Below are 21,559 nucleotides of genomic sequence, written 5' to 3'. Positions count from 1 at the left end.
AATAAATGTTATTTGCAGTTAACAATTTTCTTTTTTCTTTATTACAATATTTATGGCAAGACTAGGTATAATGAAAAAAATACAATATGTATATTTATTGGTCATTACATTTTTAAAGGCGTATCGCGCCATCTACGAAATAAGACTAATATTCTTTGATAACTATCAAACTTACAACTAATATAAATGGCTACAAAATAAAACATTTTAGTCAAACAAAATAATAATTTAAAATATTACATGAGTATGTATTCGTTTATAAACGAAAATATCTAATTTTTCGTTCGTTTACAGATCAACTAACGTTTTACATGATATTTTTTTAATATCTTAAGAATAAAATTACATAAAAGCTTTTGATGCGTTGCATGTTAACTAGTGCACTCGAGCGTCTTCCTTGTATAGAGAAATGTAATCAAATTGACTCTAAGCTTATAAATATTTAACTAAACTTATTTTGTAACACTAAAGTTAATATCATATATTTGTTATAGATAGAAAATACTTTAATGATATATTTTTCTTTTAATAATTTGGTGTTGCCGTAATTTAGGAACTGATTTATGTCATCTGGAGTTTTATATGCATCGTCACATAATATTGTATATTAGTATATTTGCAAATACATGAAAACCTATCTAATGTTATATTCGATGACACATTAGTCCATGAAAATGTTGCCTTACTTCACGATTTACCTTAAATTATTTGATCCAAACGATTTAATGATAATTGCCTTAAAATCAAGTGCACTTAATAAAATCTCACTACTAGTATAGACCCACCACACCGCTTAGGTCTAACGAAATTGTGACTTAAATAGGTTATCTATTCGTATCGAATAGCTAGACACGCTTAATGGGTAAACGTATACGCGTGTAGGCGTTTCATATTTTTACCGATATGATATCTGAGCACACTTAAAAATTACAAATGACATGACTATTTTTTTGTTGACTGTACTTCACTCGTTGAAATTTTATTTATACCAAACCGCCGTCATATAGATAAATCATTGTTATTCTGGACGATCCTTGATGTAAAACAGTGTTAAACATTTGATTTATCTTAAGGACACCTACAATATTCATACAATAATTTCACTGTTACAATAGATCCGTTAATAAAAGGCTTAATACAGCCGTCATTAGTCCATTGCTTTGCATTAAAGAATAACGAAAAACAAAATCAATTTAAACAAAGAAGTGTGAGTAAATCATCAGCAATATTGTCAACTCTGTACGGATAACAGTTATCCTATATCCTATAAAAGCTTAAATGTACAAGTTTGGCGTTATGCATTTGCATTCATATATTTCACAGCAGGAACTGTCATATAATAACACAATCGATTTATCTGGACGGAGATCACATTTTCTCTTAAGCGTTCCCCTTCCAATGCCCATCAAATGATTTAACAAGCATAATTTATTGCGGTTGTTCGTGTCCCTACTTGCATTGTGCTTGTATAGCATTATTATAATGTAAGCTTATTAACGATATGCAATAACAATTCAGATCTTTCGTGCTTTGCAAGCGTATTTTCGCACAAAATCCATACTCAAAAGTCGTGTATAATCGTGCAAAAATACCACACTTATAATATAACGCCAGGATTGTCCGTTTGTATACGACTGTCAATATTTTATTCGTTATAGTACTAATATATGTACGATAGACACACCGGTGTGCCAGCTCACAGCAACTGAGTTACAATCGTGACATTATAATATATCAGTCTACATTGTAAGATGTCGATATCTATCTAAACTACAATAAGACAACTATAATGGAAGCATTACAATTCAATTCCGTGAGTGCTAAAATTATTATTAGTCGACTAAGCCTTAATTTAACAATGTGAAAGTGTAAGAGGTAAAAATTGTTTGTTTTTAAAATCTCACTAATTTACCGTACCTACATTTTATTGATCAAGCAATTTTAACCTCTAATGCATGGTCCATCTTTTACGTTTTGATATTCAACACCTACGGCGTTTCACACAACCAGGACTTTTGTTTCTTTTTTTTTTTAAACAATTTCTTCGTTACATTCTACATAATTATTTTAAAAGAAGAATGAATTCCTACCATTCTATAAACAATCGTTTGCCGCATGTCGCAATAATCAAAATACCCTTATGGTGTGTATCAGAAATCGCTCGCATAGTTTATTTCTGCATAAACGTGTGCAAATATTTATAACTGTTTAAAAGCCGAGTCGCGAAGTTATTGTGGGTAAAGGCACTAATACATTTAACACGTTTCCATTACTAAATATGCTTGGATCTCCTATCAATTAATTTATTTGTTCGAAGAGTACAAATTGTTTGCAATTGATGACCGCTAGCAAAACTAACGCCCCTTCAATATAAATATCGTTGAAAAATTATACAATATCAAAACATAATTCCAGTATACCACAGCAGGATTCCTTAGGTATGATATCATATAATACGGGTAATAAGTATAAACAATTATTATCGTGTTAAACTTAACAAACTATCCTGATGAACTTAAAAGAGTCCTTATGCATTCATTCACATTCTTAGCGATTGCTACGAATATTCGTCTGTTGCTATTACTTGCATTATCATCGACATTTCTGTAGAACTTAATATAAAAGCCGTTATACATTCTTGGACAATAATATGATGATTACAAAGTAAAAGTGAATCACTGATAAACTCAACATTCTGATTAAAAAGATTTTTAAGAAAATAAAATTTTCAATATATTGTACAATACAACAATACATTACATTCACAGCTAAATAAATAAAATATATTACTGGAACAGCTACAGATTATAATTTAAAAACCTACATAAATCGTATAATTGTCCAGACTAACAAACTAAATATTTTTTACACAAAAATAACTACAGATACAATTAGAATCGTTTTGCAGGGCGTTTATAACAAAATAATTTAACTAGTTTTTAATTTTGAAATGACACAAAAATAAATAATACTGATATTATTAGCCATATCCGAAATAAATATAATAAATGCTGTTAATGTGTACCTTTAGTCTCATAAATTAAAGTTTACATTTAAAATTCCTTGAATATTTATAATTAGGTTGATCTGTAACAAACAAAATACAATATTAGTCTAAGAATATCTATAAATACTAATACAAAAAAAGAGAGATAAAGAATTTGTGAAATCTTATGAAAAGTCACGTGACTAAGGATGCGCCAATATCAGACGCTAAATTTGTGACGTCACAATGTTAAAGCTTATTTGTATTTTGGACAGCTAGTTGTAGTATATTTGTTCTGTGTAGTATGGATATATGGATGGTACATAGTCTGTGGATTATATATGTGCAATAGTTAAACATTTTTTGTAGCAGAACATAAGTCACTACTTAATTAACTAATCAAATGTGATAAAATATATGTAAGGGCTAATACTTTGTTTCTTTAGAGCTATGATTATAACTTACTAGCTGCGCCCGCGGTTTCACCCGCGTGTGTCTGTATCCCTTACGAATATCGGGACAAAAAGTTGCCTTTATGTTATACCAGTTGTCCAGTTTCGGTCTACGTACCAAATTTCATTGCAATCGGTTCAGTAGTTTTTGCGTTAAAGAGTAACAAACACACACTTTCGCACTTATAATTATAACTTATATCTGCCTCCAACACACGATGTATACTCATAAAAATTGTCCATGGTGTAAACAACAGGAAAACTACATTTTTTATGAATGTACTAGTAATAAAATATCGTAAATGGGAACCTTGTAACATTTTATATTTAAAAAAGATTGCTTATACGTTTTAATATAAGTAAGTATGTAATAATGTCTAGAAATTAACATTGTGACGTCACACGCCCTTGACATGCGTTTCAGGTACAGGATTGTAGTTTTAATTGGATATAATCTTCAAATTAGAGACAAATAAAAATGTTCAAAACCCATTGTAAGTAATGGGTATGTAAGAGTTCGGAATTTAGCGAGATAGATTATAATTTAACGACAGTTTTATTATCACAACTCTGATACATTACAAGTATATTTCTTTGGATTATAGATTGCTTGTGTACCTAAAAACATACATACATTAAGTACGATTTTTTTAAATCGAAATCGAACTAAAAAATTATTTGCGTTTTATTATGTACTAGCTTTCCGCCCGTGATTTCGCCCATGTAGTCAAAATATAATGATAGCCCTGGTTTTTTCCCGCATAGTTTCCGTTCCCGTGTTATTTCCGGGATAACAAGAATAAATGCAGTTTAGAAAAACTAAAAAACACGCTTTATTGATACAGTAAAAAAAATTCTCACTTTCTCCCATACAGAGTACCTATACGGAAGGAAATTATTTAATCCTGTCGATCCTAATCGGGAATATAAGCTCATAAAATTACTGTTTTGTCACCGTTCATTGACAAGCAAAGTTTCAATTAAATCTTCCTTTTAAAGTGGGTCAACGTCTAGTCTTAAGGAGTCGGTTACATACAAACATAGATGAAACTAATAAAAGCGTCTCAGGTCTCATAATATCTGTGTACCAAATAGGTTTAGTGGTTTAAAAATGAAAGAGGGACAAACAGACAGAGGGAAGTACTTTCGTATTCATAATATTAAGTAGGGATCTTTTATTAAATAGCATTAAATCATTTTAATCATAAAATTATCATATCATTACCTATATAGTCTATACTATACATCATGTAATATCATCAAATATCGGATCTGATCAATAACATTAATTATATTATTAATTGAGTATTTTAACAAGATCATTTAATTAAATAACAAAGTACTAAAAATCTAAAATTTCAATGAGCAAAATTTTGTATTCAACTAGCTGCACCCGGCAAACGCTGTTCTGCCTTACTCTTAGGGGTATGAAAAATACATGTTGGCCGATTCTCATAGATACCGGATAAGCACAAAAAATTTTTTCAAAATCGGTCAAGCCGTTTCGGAGGAGTATGGCAACGAAAACTGTGACACGAGAATTTTATATATTAGATGTAAATAAATGTATGCTTTGAGTAATCATTAATAATCAAGAATTGAAAAACGCTTACGGTATATATATATATATATTCTATGGAAGTAATTCTATTTAATATTATGAACGCGAAATTTTTTCTAGAATGTATGGATGCTTATTATTTTTTTTGACGCGAAATCAACATAACACATCTACGAAATTTGGTACAGAGATAGATTATAGTCTGACTTTAATAAAGCATAACCTAAAAAGCTTTTTTTTTTTATGTCATAGCGGGCAGCTGAGCTGGTGGTTCGCCTGATGGTAAGCGATCACCACCGCCCATAAACATTCGCAAAAGTAATACCTCCGTGAATGCTTTGCCCGCTTTTATGGGGTAAGGGAAAGGAAAGGATTAACGACTGGAAAGAAGGAATGGACTAGGACGGGTGAGGAAAAGGAAACGGGCCTCCGGCTTCCCCACTCACCGTACGAAACACAGTGGCATGCCTCTATTTCACGCCGGTTTTCTGTGGGGGTGTGGTACTTCCCCGGTGCGAGCTGGCCCAATTCGTGCCGAAGCGTGCTCGACTCCCACAATAAAAACTTACTTTTAATTTAACTTATAATATTCCTACTTGTATACAAACAACAAGTACAAAGTAGCGAGAGCTTACCTTACAAAAAAACGTATTATATTCTTCACACACTAAATAGTAACAATTCCTTTCTTAGATGTAGTGATAAGTCACTGAGTGAGGGTGTAATTGTCTAGAGGATAAAAATCCTTGCTGGTCATATGAGTTGCATTTTGGACAAGTTTATATCCCCATAAGTCTAATGCTTCCTTGCAGGCCATCTGAAATAAAATACCATATGTAAATAAAATAATAATCTGTTGATTCCCCTATAAGCAAATACACATTACAACCTCTTAATATTTTTCTTTCGCAAGTGATAAGATAGACACTAGTTATCTCTAGTAAGCTTATGTTTAAACTACTCCGAATTTAAAGCTTAACAAAAACTAGTAGTTAATACACTTTTTAATTTCCACTTCCTTTATACCTATATAAATTATATAAACAACTTCTTTTAAACTACTAATTTATAAATATATTTAGATCTGAATAATGGTGTATAGTGACCTAAATGAATTAATTTTGTATCTATTTACAGAGCATATTTTTATATTTTAGTTTTATAGCATTCAAACGAAGCGGGATTCGAGCTCGCGTCATTTCATCGAACCTAATATAAGAGTTTGCCTGGAAGAGATCACTTTAAATATAAGTCTAATGATAAGCCCCCCATCTCCACTAAGGCGGTCTTCTATTCTAGATCAATTTTTAATTTTATATAATCCATTTTGTATGCCAGCACAATAAAATGTGAATAAATAAATAAACGACGTGTGTGTACACTGAACACTCGAAAGGCAATTGATATCTTAAATACATGAATACTATTGATGTTAACTAAAGCATATCAGAGAAATTGATGCACAGATAATGGTTAAATTACCGAATGCGATAAGTGATAAGAATAACAATAATTATATGTTGATATAATTTTTAATAATAGCTTATCTTTTCTTGTATGTCTAGTCTAGATACGGAGGCGAGACTAACTATAAATAAATTTATTGGCACCAGCTCTAATGTGCATTGCAATATTTAAAATCGAAATTTTTATACATGTCATCTCTTTTGTCTGTAATTTCAAATCATCCGCTTTAGTCAAAACAACTTTAACCAGAACAAATTGCATATGAAATGGAATCAAAATTTGACTTGATTTTGTTCGATGGGTTTTAGAATTGTACCAATCGAATAAAATCAAGTCAAATTCCGATCCTGGACTTTAGTATCAAGCAATCGGCGTATCCTACGGGTATCAACACGATTTAAGAACCAACCTGTATTTCTTCCACATAATTGAAATCTAGTACATTCCTCCATTTGAAAGGCACTTCGCGGGAAACCCTGAATGTGGAACTGACGCCGGACACTTCGACATTTGTATGTGAGACGAGAAACTCTTCGACAGATGTTGTCGGGTTGATACCTAGGAACTTTAGCAGCCGGGGCGTCGTGTTGTTTGGATCTAATGCTAATTCTTCGTAACGTTGCACTCTGAAAAACAGTACATACATCATATAAAACAAAACCGTTAGAATTTCCATCTCGCCGATTTAGTGCTGTGCGTGCGTGCTGTGAGGCTTTGCCAAAGAATCTGGCTATACCGGCACAAATAGACTGTTAAGTAATAAATATTTGTAATATAAATAGCTTTGACTGAAATTATATCCAGACACGTATCGCTTTAACGTAAACTCGAATAGAGCGTAAATAAAAAAGGAATGTCAAATATCCTTAACGGAAATATTAACTACGTAGCTACATTATTTCACTTGTTAGGAATTTATATGTATTAAAAAAGTTACAAGATTTATATTTGCATTGGATTGTTAGCGTCATCTAGTACGCCGGAAGCATATTTTTTCTGCCAACATAAACTGTACAAAAAGTATACAACAAAACAAGTTCGTCTATAAACCGTGAACAGGGCGCGATATTTTATAATTAATACAGCCAAGCCATCGCTGTAATTGTAGCATTCGTGGCAAGGCCAAATATGAAATATACAATGGTTATAAATACACTCCTAGAGTAGATATTAAACGTTTGTACTACTTTCTCGGTTGGTAGGTATATCTGTGTATTGCACTTCTGCTGAACACTGGGGCGGCCGCGAAATTTACCATTCACTGTAAGCTGGCAAAGCGCCAAATTCAATACTTCTTTTATTCAGAAACTTTAATCATGAATAGAGATTTCTTTAGAGCTTTGGTAAACCATTTTTGCTCTCAAAAAAAATCTTGATAGAAGTATAGCTGAGGAACGAGGGTATGACATATTTTTGGCATAACTTCCTCTGAGTTTAATAACGAAATAAAGACTGTTATTGATTAAAAAATAAATTAATAAAAACGCAAATGTCTAAAGAGGCGTGTTCTGTGTGTAATAATTATTTATCAATAGGTTTCCGCCGCGGCTTCGTTCGCGTAGAAAGGTATAGATAATCCTTGGCTTTAACCCACGTAGGGCCAGTTTTTAGGTTTTTAAGAGATAAAATCCTACTTCCTACTAATATTATAAATGTAAGGATGTGTGTGTGTGTTTGTTACTGAACCGATTGCAAGGAATTTGGTACGTAGACAGCTGGACAACGTACAGGCAACTTTTTATCCCGATATTCCTACGGGATACTGGCTTACGCGGGTGAAACCGCGGGGCGCAGCTATTTATCCTATTTCCTTTCACGAATCTCAATCTATCCCCGTACCAAATTTCATCTAAATGGGTTCGGCGTCAAGGAGAGCTGTCTCTTTTTCCTGTCACGCCATCGTTTTTTCACAAACAGACAGATACAGATAATTTCACGTTCATAATATCTTAAGATTTGAAGAATAATAATTAATATGCGATTTCTTTTTCGTAAAATTTACATTCTGATAACATCCCGCGCAATTTCTATGCATGAGCACCCAAGTATAAAATAAAATGGTTAAGATTTGTTACGTACGTATAAAATGTAGATAACATAATTGGCAAATGATGTGTGATTCAAGAGAAGAGGCAAATCAAATATTCCCTACAAGTTAATATTGAAAAAACATATCTCTTGCAGATTAATCATCACAGACAGATCGACAGAGAAACTTACTTACTATATATCTTACTGTATATAGATACAAATTTTGCTTGTTATGTATCCTTGTAAGAAATAGAAGTTATAGGTGTCTGATCTTTAACAAAACATGTTTCATGATGATGTATACAAACGTTTATTAATAGAAGGTTAAATGAATTTTGTCAATTTAACCAAAGGTTAAGCTATTCTTTCAATCATGCAGTGGTTATGACCCTGGCCCAAAAACATCTTTACTAAATAGTATTACTATCAATAGATATTGCAATACTTTTATACAGATAAAATCTGAATGTAAAAGAGATAAAAAATATCTTATTATTTCCAAAACAATTTTGAATTGTATTCAACTTTAACATTAAAATTGTTGTTGTTGTATAATTTTTTTAAATATCAATTATAACAATTTTTTTTATACTAATATATAATACCAATTATATATTATACATGTACAGATACATTTGCTTATTATAAAGGTAATAATATATAAGACTAGAAGTATTTTTTAATTGGTATATTTAATATGGTAATTAATATTATATAAAAGGAACATTTTTTTTTTAATCACAGGAAAGATATGCTGGATCATGAACAAAGTAACATTTAAAATTGTTCTATACTTATTTCCTTTTTTGCCAAATAAACACTAAAATTAGTTATTTTAAAGTAGTCCTGATAAATTAATTTAGCAAGAAGCTGTTATCTGTTTAGTGAGAAAATTAATGAAACTATCAGCCTAAGTAATTACCTTATTTACTACTATGTAACTACCCTATAAACCTATTAAGTAGTTGAAATATTAAACAAATAGAAGAAAAATAAAAGTCATATTTATAATATTATAAAGATATTATGAATTTAAATAAATTGTTATGCAAACTATGTATTAGCAAATATTTGTCAGTTGATTAGATTTCATATCACATATTATGTAAAAAAAAATTTATGTATACCAAAAAATGTCATTTGAATTTTAAACTAAAGAAAATTACTTACTAAGATAACTAAAAAGATAAAAGTGTTAATCAATCAAGTATCAACATTATATCTAAATTCTAACAACTTAAAGTAACTTATTGTACATGCTTACATGAGACGATCAGGGTAGGCTTGAAGTAGCCGGCTAGCCGCAACATAATCGCTGATCATATCAGCACACAAAAGTTCTGGCTTCCAACAGTCTGGTGAAGGCTGGCAGAAGTTGCGATGTTGTCTCGACTGCATGACTCCACGAGGATCTCGTATCAATAATACCACTTTAATATTAAGCCTGAAATTTATAAGTGTGGTAAATAAAGTGATATTCCACATACACATTGTTTATTTCTATGGAAATATTTACACACATGTAACTACAGTTCTAGAAGTTTCACAGTTTATTGTATAATACAATGAGTATGTTTTAATTTCATTATTTTATGTTATTTGCTTCTTAACTTGAAATGAGAGTATCATAGACAAATAACATAATGCAAACATATATAATGCATAAAAATTGACAAGTGCTAGATTAAAAATATATGCTAAACTTTTATTTAAGTTCAACTTTGTATTCTAATACATGGTGTTTTGGTTAATATTAGTTTGATACATTCATAATAATGAAAAAAAAAGTAAGACGCTGAAACAAATCAAGTTAGTGATAGATATATTTGTTATTAAAAATTTTAATACTTACTCTTTATTGTCCAATAACTGTTTAATGAGACGTAACCTGACTCGTACCACTTTCATACTTTGAAAAGGGAAGAGTCTACAAAATTTTGATGTGAAGTCTGCATCAAAACACAGGTCTTTCTTATATTTACAATGGTCCCACAATCTTGTATTGTGACTGAATTGATGAAGATGCCCTTTCCCATATTCAAAATAATCTTCCATTCCATCATAATCACATTTAAGCATTTTTGTTATCATATTTAATGCTCTGTCAGCATGTGGGGCACCTCTTATTTGAATTATTTCATAATTAAGGAGAGGTTCATAGTGATAATAGTTTCCAGGTACTGAATTAAGGACTTCACCAAGGAAAGTGGTACCTGATCTCCATGTGGATATTATAACACTCCTAATTGGTTGCCCACCTGACTCCAAAATCAAGTCTTCTAATTTTTCCACACCAGAAGCGGTGAAATTATAGTTTTGTAACTCAAGTTGAATTTTGAATCGTGTTTTCTCCAATATATTATCGATATTCGGTAAACCATCGTAAGCATTAGTAGGAATTTGTTGCGGTATATTTATTTCAATAATTCGACGACTTTCAGGGGACGGACGATAGTAAGTATTATCTGTATATCGACTTCCAGCAAGAATTAACAGTACGCTGAGACCGAACGCTATACATATTGAATAAAAGTTAACTCGACGCAACATTACTATTTAAAAATAGTATAAACGAATTACTATCACACTTCAAATAGAATAATTAGTTTTATCGAGCACTACAAACTCACAGGTGTAATCATTTTTTAAAAGTTTTTTTATACATTTTAATCATGATTCTCGTCTTTGCGTTTCCGTAGAAACACCGCATTGCACCTCTAACGCCATTTGAGAGTTGGAACGACTGACAACAAATGACACAATTTTTAAATTGATGACAAATGGCAGATGACAGAGTTAGTCAAATATTGCCAGATTCAACATTTAAGTTTTAGCTTATAGAATGGAAGCACTACAGTCACTGGACACTCATTTCACTATAAGCACAACAAGTTACACGTCTGCAGCTTTGCACTGTCGGCGATTTGTGATTTGGCTTTTGTACTGTAATTAACGGTAACTGGCAAGCACTTGATGTTAACTTGTTTACTTATATTATGAAAACGAAAATACGTAAAAGGTATGGGAGCAATATTATTCTCACTTGATGAGTGTAGATGCTGTTTGAATTGTATTCCTTTGTCATTCTTATTTGTTTCAAAATATGAACTATGTAATAAAATTTTTAATATTTTCATATAAACAAACTTTTAAGAGCCAAAAGTTGAAATTAGTGTTTATATGGTGCGTAAGTCAGCCGCAAATTTTGTCAATGATATCATCTGGGCTGATAACTTTGTACAATGGTTTAGTGTCATTTATGCATGGTGCCCATCTACTGCAGATCCGTTGGTGAACCATTGGGTGTTAAACCAACGGTTCACCTTGATGGTGACCTAGCCAGTATCTACTATAATTAGGTACCTACTTTCATTAAGATGGACTCGAAATTAAAATAAAACTATACTATAATAAACTATACTACTATAATAATGAGTGTTATTGTAAAAACCTGAGTGTTATTTGTGTTCCAACTTACTAATTTAAACAGAATTTATTCGCCACATCATCATTTTCCATAAGGTCACTTCAGTAGTATCAAAATTGTCCAAATTTTGTTTCAGTGGTCTTATTTAATAAATACATACTTAGACAGTTTAGGGGCACATAAAAATAAAGATAGGTTATGAATTTTATTACACATTTAATTCATCCTTATATATTTAATAATTTATTTGAAGGGAAGTTTTAATACTATGGTACTATGGTATTTTGATGCAATCTGCTTTTTCTTCTAAGTGCCACAACATTTTTATTACACTTTATATCCAACAATATGCATCTTGCCTATTGTTTCTCCCAAGAAAAACCATAAACCAACTTCAGTAGAAACTAGAAATAGTAGCCAAGCTTGCTTTACAGTTAGATGCTTATAACTGCCTGTTTTAAAGAAATCTTGTAGGAGTTTGAGGTCGTCTTTCATTTGCTATAAAAAAAGTATTAGCTTAAATTGATGAAAAAAATGTATTTTCAATATGTTTTAAAAACAAAACATAGCCGTTTCAGGATAATTGAACTCATAATTCCGTACCTCGTAGTGAAAATATTAAGCACTTAGTATGTGAGCTATTTTAATTCAATAAAATACCTACCGCAATTTCATCACTTTTAGGCGGTGACATTTCCAAAGTGTAATATCCCTTCGCGATCTTCATTTTGCGTGCTAGCTCCGATTTTGAAAGATGATTCGATATATCGTTTATTTTTTTGAAAATTTCTTCCCTTGTTCTGTCAAATGATGGCTTATATAACTCTGGTATACCATCAATAGCACTAAATTTTGCTCGTATACCTAAAGTAGAAATACGAAAAATAACATCAAATCAACGCCATATCAATTATTTTGTTGCTGTTCCACAAATGCAATTAGCTGTAATATTGACTATGATAACAACAAATTGAAAAACTTGATCAATCATCTCTGAATATACGCACAATATACGCAATTAACTTTGAATCTTTATTTCAGTCCTTTTGAAAAATACGTTTTGACAAGCTTTTGGTGCTAATTTCTTCCTCTCATTGTAATAGAAAATATTAGATTGTCTAATTAGTTTAATGAAATATACCCTATTTTCCCTACCCAATTATCTGAAGTTTTCACTGAATTAAGTCTTATTTCTTAAATAAATTTTACCAATATTCAGCTTTGTGATAAAGCTCTATAAGTAGTAATTATTTCCTACAGCTGAGATACGTCTAAACTAAGAAGACGTCTTTGATCGTCGTCGGTTAAAAATGAATCCTTATGTCCCATGCTCATGACGTCATGCAAATAGGTACGGCTCGACAAATATTGCTAATTCTTTTTTGTTGTATTTATTATTTTCAAGGGAAGGATGACATATTATTATGTATTATATATTTAATTCAATTTATGTTTGATATTTAACCCTCACCCGTGACCATTCGCGCGAAGACATTGAAAATATTTTAACAGGGAAACATTTTCAAAGTTAGTACAGGACATTATTTTTAAATGCAAAAAGAAGCTATTCTTACGTAATAAATTTGTCGCTAATTTTAACACGTTTGTTCCAACAACCATTATCAATTGTATTTTGTTATGATATATATGTGTTTAAGGTATATGTGTTTATTTAATCAGCAAATAGCTTAAAATATAAATGTCATATTTGTCACATATTTTGTCACTAGTCCAGGTTTTCAATAAAAAGAGAATTTATGCTGAAATTTTTCGGTATATATCTATACTAAATTCTTATAATACGTGTCACGTTGTTTATATCCGCGATGGACTCCTATATTAATCAACCGATTTTAATCAAATGTATACACCATAGCAGTTTGATCAATCTTAAGGGTAGAATAGTTAATATTATTTAAATTACGATATATGACTATCCAAGCGGAGCCGGGGCTTGCAGCTAGTAAAAAGATAAATAAAAAGTTTGTATGTTTTTTTAATGCGCGAATCTTAGGAAGTATTGGATCCATTTTAAATACGATTTAAATATACTATATACCCAAAATGAGAAAGGTTTATGTGAAAACACAGAGCGAAATAATCGTCACACGTCTTATGTCTAAATAAACAATAACATAACTATTTAAAAAAAAAAATAACCGCCTTAACGGGAGGCGCCAGCTATCAAATAAAAATAAAAGTCGAAGATGCAAACAACCCAAAAAATATAGTCCTCATTTAATTTTTCTCATTTTACTAGTACAATTGAGAACCTTCTCCTTTTTGAAATCGGTAGAAAATACAGATTTACTCGGAAATGCTTCTTGCACATCTATAACGGTTCATTTATTTACCTGATTCTTACATAAAGCTTAAATACAAACGTTATTTAATTTAAATCGTAATTGGTTTGTAGTTTGTGTTAATGACGAACGACTTGGAGGCTTGCTGGAAAACATCACAAACGACTGAAGGAAAATACTACGCTAACATTCAGTCTTGTATACTATTAAGCCATTTTTGCTTATATAAAAGCTTGAATAAACTCATCATTTCAATAATCACTCCAATCAGATTGGGGCATTGCTGCACTTCAGTCAACCGTTAAGCGAAAGATTGTAGAGAATATTTAAAACCTTTTTTTTAGCAGTATTAGGGAGTGCTATTTTATTACCTGAATAATGGATAATAACAACAGTTTAATAATTACAATCATTTTAATCACTCAAACTATACAAACAACTGATTAATAAATTCGCCATGTCAATGTAACTAAATTTTCATAGTAAGACTCGTATTATGTATGCATTTGAAAAGTAATCATGTCCGTTATTTTTTAGGTTTAGGCGCAGAACCTTTTTTAACCTCACGTCTTGTCTTTTTTTTAGCCTTTTTTGTCTTAGCTTCCACTCTGTTTGTTTTCTTTTTAGATTCAGTTTTGGTCTGAGCTGCAGCCTTTACTTCAGCTTTTTTTTTAGGTGCCTCAACTTTAGTTTTTTTCTGCTCAGCTTCTTTTTTAGCCATTTTTGCCGCTGCAGCTGCTTTGTCCGCCCCAAGTCGCTTTTGTTCCTCCGCTTTCTTGACAGCCGCTGCCTTAGCTTTTTCGGCAGCAGCTTTAATGGCAGCTTCTTTTTCTCTTATAATTCGAGCCTTTTCTTCTTCCATGTCCTTTATTTTTCGACTGACATTCGCAATGAAATTATCAGCCACACTAGAAACAGTATTTTCAAGACGTTTTCCGAAGGGTCCTTGAAAAATTTGAGACGTCATAGGAGGAATCATTTCGACTTTTGCATATTGCCAAGCAGTTCCAATAACCGGCTTTAATGCTTTACTTGTTGCTAAAATATAAAATAACTATAAGTAACACGACAAAAGTAATTACTATTTATAGAAATTATATAATGACGTATTTATTTATTTTTATTTTGTTTTGTCTTCTAATTTCTTTTTTACTTTCTCTATTTCTCTTTCTAAATATTCAATTTCCTTAGGAAGTAAGCGGACACGTGCTTCTTCGCATTTGGAAATGACTTTTTCATTTATTTTCTCCAACAGGTTTTCAGTTTTTCTCACAATCGGGTTACAAACTATAGGTTTAGCTTTCGTTTTTGCTATGTAATTTTTTGTGTTAGACCAAACTGATGATACCACTGGTCCAACTTTTCTCAGAGAAACTGCAAAACAAACATGTAAATTAAAGTAATGCTTTTTTGTTATTAATTTATATCTCATAAAAGATAATTAGTATCTCTAATTTAAAAATCTGTTTTGCTAAAGTTTCTTTGAGATTAATATACTTTCAAAATTATCTTATACTTACAAAGTGCTACATCCAAAGCCATCCTTCCAGCTCGTGCCATAAAGATTATTTATTTTGCTAATATTATAATTTATTTAAAAGCTCTTATAGTATTGTATGACACAAGTCATATAGGTACACATCATTTTATTTTTGATTGAATAATGTCACTCTTTCTTATAACACCTCATTTGTAAATATTATATGACTGTTTTATTCTAAAAACTTTATTAATGTCACTATTTTATTGTGAGCCCATTAAGACCCGTTTAATACTACACGCGTTATTCGAAGCTATGCTTTGCAACCTTACAATGTTTAACTAACCTAATTACAAAAATAAATTGCAATCAAAGTTATGAAATATGGTGTGTTCTGGTATGATAAAATAAACATTCCTATTTCATTATAAAACGTACCGGTTCTTGAACCGTTGTCGCGTTAAAAGATATGCAAATAGGCATAGACAACGCAAATAGATCTAGAATTAAGTCCTGACCTCGGTATACAAACTACAGATATAATAACACCCATGCAAAGTTATATACGTATGGACTTATTTAATTGATAGATACAATCAGACTTGCCCAACAGCAATGAAGAACAGATTAGATAGGTACAAAAGTCCAAATCAACTCCGCTTCCTACGACATTGTTCTTGTCCAGGATAATATTTGCGTTACAAACAAAGCAATCATTTGCATTGCATTGAATCGCTGACCTAAATCAAATATTATTGTTATGTACATATTTGACAATAAATTTAAGTTCATGAAGTGATTATGACGTACTATTGTGCACAAGAATTTGTGATGACGAAAAATAATAAGCGACTAATACAGACCGGGACGTTCTTCTATAAAGGCCAAATAATAAAATTATGGTCTAGAGTTAGCTTTTGATTGAAGTATCGATGTGCTTTATGTGAGTATAATATAATATGAGTGAGTGTAATGTAATATAATACATAATTCTTCGTTGACTATTTTCTTCTCATCTTCTCTACTTATAATATAGGCTTCAGTACCTATTAAAGTAGAGGTAACAGATTGATTAGTCATTTAGCTTTAAAATTTTCTTTGATCTTTTTTTCGTAAAATTATTTTACTTGTACATTTCTGTACTTTAGTATTGCTGTGGTATGTTTTTCATTCTTTACTTCTACAATGTTTTATTCGCTTTCTTTCCTTCACTAAAACCATTTTGTTTGTTGTCCTCGTTTGTGTTACGACATACCTACTGCTTAAATTTTTTAGTATGGTTAGCAAGGTTTACGTCATGTGTCCTAACTGAATGTTAGCGCGCAAGTGTGAATGAAACAATACCTGCACATAATAACAATAGAGGTATAAAAGAACTTTCTGAAGGTCTCTCTGGATCGTAGTCAAATACGTTCGATACTTTAAATGAAATCGTAAATTAAGGCAATAGCAAAAAAAAGGTGAGAATAATAACTGTGAAAATTTCAGAAGTTTAGATATTTTCTTTTGAAATTAATTACTCTTTGAAATTGAAGAAATTTTGTAAGCCTATGCAACGTTTTTCTAGTACTAGGTATTGTTTTCATATTGATATATTTGCTGTAATATGAGACAATACTTTTACTTTAGAAACTATACAAAAGACTATAAACGGAATTACGGTAGAAATTTGTCCTGAATTAAAAAAGAAACATGGTATTGGTTAAAGGTGTCGTGTAAGAATAAGAAGGGATAAAAGTCGATCTAATATCCTGAGGTGCAATTAAAGAAAATTCCGCCTTCATCAATGAGTAAAAATAGCAATCGATAAATAATTTCCACTTGCGCTTTATCTAATACAAAACAACAAGATCATTGAGCCTACGATTTGTGAACGAGTAAGGGTAATTTGAGAGAACTGTTTAGAAGAGCACCACGTAAAAATTCGATTACACGTGCGTGAGCCAATAATTAAACTTCTGAAGTAACCTAGATGCGTTCGACATCATTTACCACTCCCGAATGTTTTTGTGCCTTGTCCCAGATTACAGGTTCATTGCCTTCGGCGTCTAACTGGACAGTTTTTTTGCCCACGATCTCTTTAATAATATCACATAGCGGCTACGGCGCCGTCATTTTTTATGCACTAGTTTATGTACTCAAGTGTGGGTGATCATGGTACGTTTGTCGACTCTCATGATAGTTTTTATACAAAAGTTTTGGGTGTAAGACGAAATACGTTCTCATTTGCGGAACGAAGAATCGTGTGTTGCATACAAATAATTGTATAACATATATATGCATAGAATATTGGTGCAATTTCATTTGATACAATTCTGACCGCGGAATTTCAGCCGCTTTTTAATGACATAACGGGTTTTATGTTACTGTACTTCTTTGCTTTAAGTCTAGAGTTAAAATTTTCTGTGCATTTATGCGTTGGTATTTTATAACAGGCGTATTAAGTTAGTTTATGTCGATATTAAGTGAGGTATGTGTTATGGCGTGAATGCTAGAGATTATTTATTTAGAATTAAAAATATTTTTTACTTTTTATCGTGTTTTCAGTTACTTCTTAAAATTTTTTATTTTCTTTTAAGGCTCAAAGGACATTAACGTGTTTCATTGATCAAAGTATGAATTTTAATAATTTTTTTTTTACGGCCACGACTGTCCCACTGCTGGGCCTCTCTTCCCTCAGTCCACATTTCCCTATTAAGATAATTTTCTCATTTCTCTCATATGGATATTTAATGCAAAAGATTTATATATCAATTATTGTCGTCTCATCGGTCCTTGATACGTATTCAAAAGTACAGGTGACCGAAGTTTTGAAAATATAACATTTTATTTACTGTAAGTGAAAGCAATTTTAATATTTTGCAAATATGAACAAACTCTGAAAAACCCGCAAACTGTAAATTCAAGATCAAATATATTAAGAAATGGTTTTATTCACGTTCAACATTTATATTTTGCTTATCTGTTTTGTACATGAAAATATGTATAGAGATATAATGAACATATCGTGTTAGAACAAAAAACTACAGTCATGTTTGCTAAAAAGAAACAGAATTCGTGATACGTACGACCTAACTAGTCACGCATCATATATGATTCTATATTAAAAATGAGTATTCTTAAGAATCTTCAGATGATCTCACATCATGCAAGGGTATAAAATTCTTAAATGATTACGCATATATGAAAAAAACAAAATCATGCACGATTCTACTAATTACTTAGGTAGATAGTAAATGAATGAGCTAACTCAATATGTCAAATATTAATGTAATGTATATGTGTAGTATAACTCGGCTTCAATTTCTTTTATCTATTTCTTCTAAGATAAGTCAAACGTTTAGACGAGGATTTTTTTATATATTATCAATAATGCCAGAACTTATCAATTTTTGTGTCAAATTTCTTCTGTCTGAAAATATTATCCAGGAATGATGATATGTAGTGTATACCAAATTACTTTTATTAATTATCCATTGATTATATTATATTATATTGAGTTATGTATCTTAGTTATATACCTTCAAGAAATCACCTTCTTAAGACGGATTTAACAAGGCTATCTATTACGGCTTTGAACAAACTACGTTGCTAAATTTCCAGAAGAGATAAATTAATCAATAGGAAAAAGCACAAAAGTTTAAATTTACGAAGAGAAGTATAGTACTATCTACTTTTATATATATAGGTATACTACTTTTGACAATCTTCAACGGGGACCAAACCCACGACACCATGGACCAACACCTTTGACACTAATCTAACCTTAAATCAAAAGTATAAGTAAAGGTGTTCAAATGCCTGCCCCAAGGACGTCGGTGCCCTTTAATGTAGACAAGAATCATTATTGTATCTATTGACAATAATCTCCCTTGTGTGGCCTATTTTACGTAATATGTCGAGTTATTAATATAGCATTTATTATGTATTTTATTGTAGTCTTCAAATTCATGAAATGCTTACCCACGAAAGGCCAAACAAGCACGCATTACATTATATTGCTCACGTGTACCTAAAAATTAAAAAAAATCCTATATCGTTGTGTTCAATTTTTTTTTACACTACTGTCTACTACTTACTTGACTTGATTGGCACCAACAAATGAGTGGGTAGCGCGAATAATTTTTCGTTTTTGAGTGGGTTTTTGTGGTTTTTAAGTTGTTTGAATTTTTTTCATTTTAAATCAATTTATTTTAACCTTTTCATTGCAGAACTATTTCTAAGTGCATTGAATGCATTTGAGGAGGCAGCTGTTACGGTTTTAAATCCTTATACAAAATTTCGTGTATGTTCTATTCATCGTTCATAATGAATCAACCATGTCAGTATGGATAAATCCATATTATTACATTGTGAAATTATACTGGATGGCTAAACTTACTGAAATACCTATATGCAACTATAGCTTAGAATTATTTGTATTGTTGTTTAGTTACTTTTCCTTGATTTCCTTTAAGAATCCGAACACATCCTCAGATTCTGGGACCACCTGAAGAGTTCTTTTGAACCAATAAAGGTTTTGATATTGGTTTAGTTTATTTCACCGTAATGCGGAACTTTTATCTTGTTTACGACGATCAATGACAATAATGTCAAGACGAAAACTTATATACTCTTATAAGTCTTTCACAACATTCTTATCTTATTCAAACAATTAACAAGCGTCGCCTGAATTAAACAAATACAATGCACAAAAAAATATGATGTACAATATTGAAAACTGTAATAAACCCAGATGGGGAAATTGTGCAATTGGCCATATTACATTGGGTTGCTTCCTTGTAGTACCAATTTGCTACAGAAAGTCTGGTTCTCGACCTATGTACGCGATCCGTAATGCAAAGATAATTTAAATTTACGCGAGCTATTTCAAATCAATCGAAGGAACTGATACTCAGATTCTGATAGTCAGTCATTTATAAAAAAAAAACAATTAACAGGGCGTAATAATTCACATATTTTTTACGAGCACCATATATTTTCTATATGTTTATGAGATCGAGCTACCTACAATATTTTTATTCCAAAATTGTATGGAATTTATAGTAAATATTACTTTCATTGATTATATATTACCGCTACGGTAGGTACCTTCTCCCGTGTCTCAGAATAATCTCGATCCGATAGACAACAAAGTGCAATTCAATCCCTTCGGAGAACCAGACGGGTGTTTGTTGCTAATATTAGATGGGACAAAAAACATTGCCGTCGGGCTTGTGGCCCTTCTTTCAAAGTCCCTCGTCCCGGACTCCGGAGCGCGACGCGTTGCTTCCGACCCATACATTTGTACAATATCTATAATATAGAAACGGCAGTACACCGCGCGCCACCAACCGGTGCGCCTGTGTTGAACGCACGAAACGATTGTGTCACAATCGCCGTGACATTGTATTTCGCCCAAAAGTGACCAACATCACTATTACGTGTATATTACAAGCAGTGCCACTATAGATAAAGCGTCCTGGAACAAAAGCGCTTGTTCTATCAAATCATTTTTACATGCGTGTTTGGACCATCCTAGAAAGAAAAATAAACATTACACTCCGGTAAGTTATCCGCTCGACGTCTAATGTCATTATTATTCTTGATATAATCTTGAGTATATAAGAAATCGGTTGAGTGATTTTTCTGTAATATGAAAGGACGTGAAAATTTCTAAAGCATGTAAATAATTTATGTTAACGATGCTTAATGTCTGAGCGTTCGGATAAAAAAACAGGTGAAAGCGAAATTACGGGTGATATTTACGATCGAAGTCTATTTAGTGCTGAGTGTCCATACACATACGTACTATATGCCTATTACGTGAATTATTGTATATTTCAATTAAATTAAAATACCAACCATACTAA

The 21,559-nt window shown here is 31.4% G+C and overlaps 3 protein-coding genes across 3 annotated transcripts in view; 1 reads left to right on the top strand and 2 right to left on the bottom strand.

Annotated features, from left to right (window-relative positions):
• Positions 1-1,128: 1,128 nt before the first annotated feature.
• LOC119830237 (carbohydrate sulfotransferase 3-like) lies at positions 1,129-11,889 on the bottom strand. Its single transcript, XM_038353174.1, has 5 exons — positions 10,350-11,889; positions 9,762-9,941; positions 6,876-7,092; positions 5,635-5,816; positions 1,129-3,087 (listed from the first exon to the last, which is right to left on the bottom strand). The coding sequence occupies exons 1-4, from the start codon at positions 11,045-11,047 to the stop codon at positions 5,706-5,708; spliced, it is 1,206 nt and encodes a 401-aa protein (XP_038209102.1). The 5' UTR covers positions 11,048-11,889; the 3' UTR covers positions 1,129-3,087; positions 5,635-5,705.
• A 2,787-nt stretch (positions 11,890-14,676) lies between these two features.
• On the bottom strand, positions 14,677-15,787 carry LOC119830338 (ATP synthase subunit b 1-like). The gene is made up of 2 exons (XM_038353310.1): positions 15,748-15,787; positions 14,677-15,265 (listed from the first exon to the last, which is right to left on the bottom strand). The coding sequence occupies exons 1-2, from the start codon at positions 15,785-15,787 to the stop codon at positions 14,754-14,756; spliced, it is 552 nt and encodes a 183-aa protein (XP_038209238.1). The 3' UTR covers positions 14,677-14,753.
• Positions 15,788-20,995: 5,208 nt separating this feature from the next.
• The window catches only part of LOC119829901 (beta-1,4-glucuronyltransferase 1), a 39,847-nt gene continuing 39,283 nt past the window's right edge, over positions 20,996-21,559 (top strand). Inside the window, exon 1 of the mRNA XM_038352609.1 lies at positions 20,996-21,253. The gene's annotated coding sequence lies outside the window, so the exon portion shown is untranslated. The remainder of the gene's footprint in view (positions 21,254-21,559) is intronic.

Source organism: Zerene cesonia, chromosome 11 (genome assembly GCF_012273895.1).
Source record: "Zerene cesonia ecotype Mississippi chromosome 11, Zerene_cesonia_1.1, whole genome shotgun sequence".
Taxonomy (NCBI): Eukaryota; Metazoa; Arthropoda; class Insecta; order Lepidoptera; family Pieridae; genus Zerene; species Zerene cesonia.
The sequence above is the reverse complement of the archived record's forward strand: the minus strand, read 5'-3'. Positions and strand labels throughout refer to the sequence as shown.

Excerpts from the sequence above, each read along its gene's own strand:
- LOC119830237 (XM_038353174.1), bottom strand. The coding sequence starts at position 11,047 with ATGTTGCGTCGAGTTAACTTTTATTCAATATGTATAGCGTTCGGTCTC. Across the intron at positions 7,093-9,761 it reads GCCTACCCTGATCGTCTCAT|AGTGCAACGTTACGAAGAAT; the intron begins GTAAGCATGTAC and ends ACTGTTTTTCAG. Across the intron at positions 5,817-6,875 it reads ATTATGTGGAAGAAATACAG|ATGGCCTGCAAGGAAGCATT; the intron begins GTTGGTTCTTAA and ends ATTTTATTTCAG.
- LOC119830338 (XM_038353310.1), bottom strand. The coding sequence starts at position 15,787 with ATGGCACGAGCTGGAAGGATGGCTTTGGATGTAGCACTTT. Across the intron at positions 15,266-15,747 it reads GGCTTTGGATGTAGCACTTT|CAACAAGTAAAGCATTAAAG; the intron begins GTAAGTATAAGA and ends TTTATATTTTAG.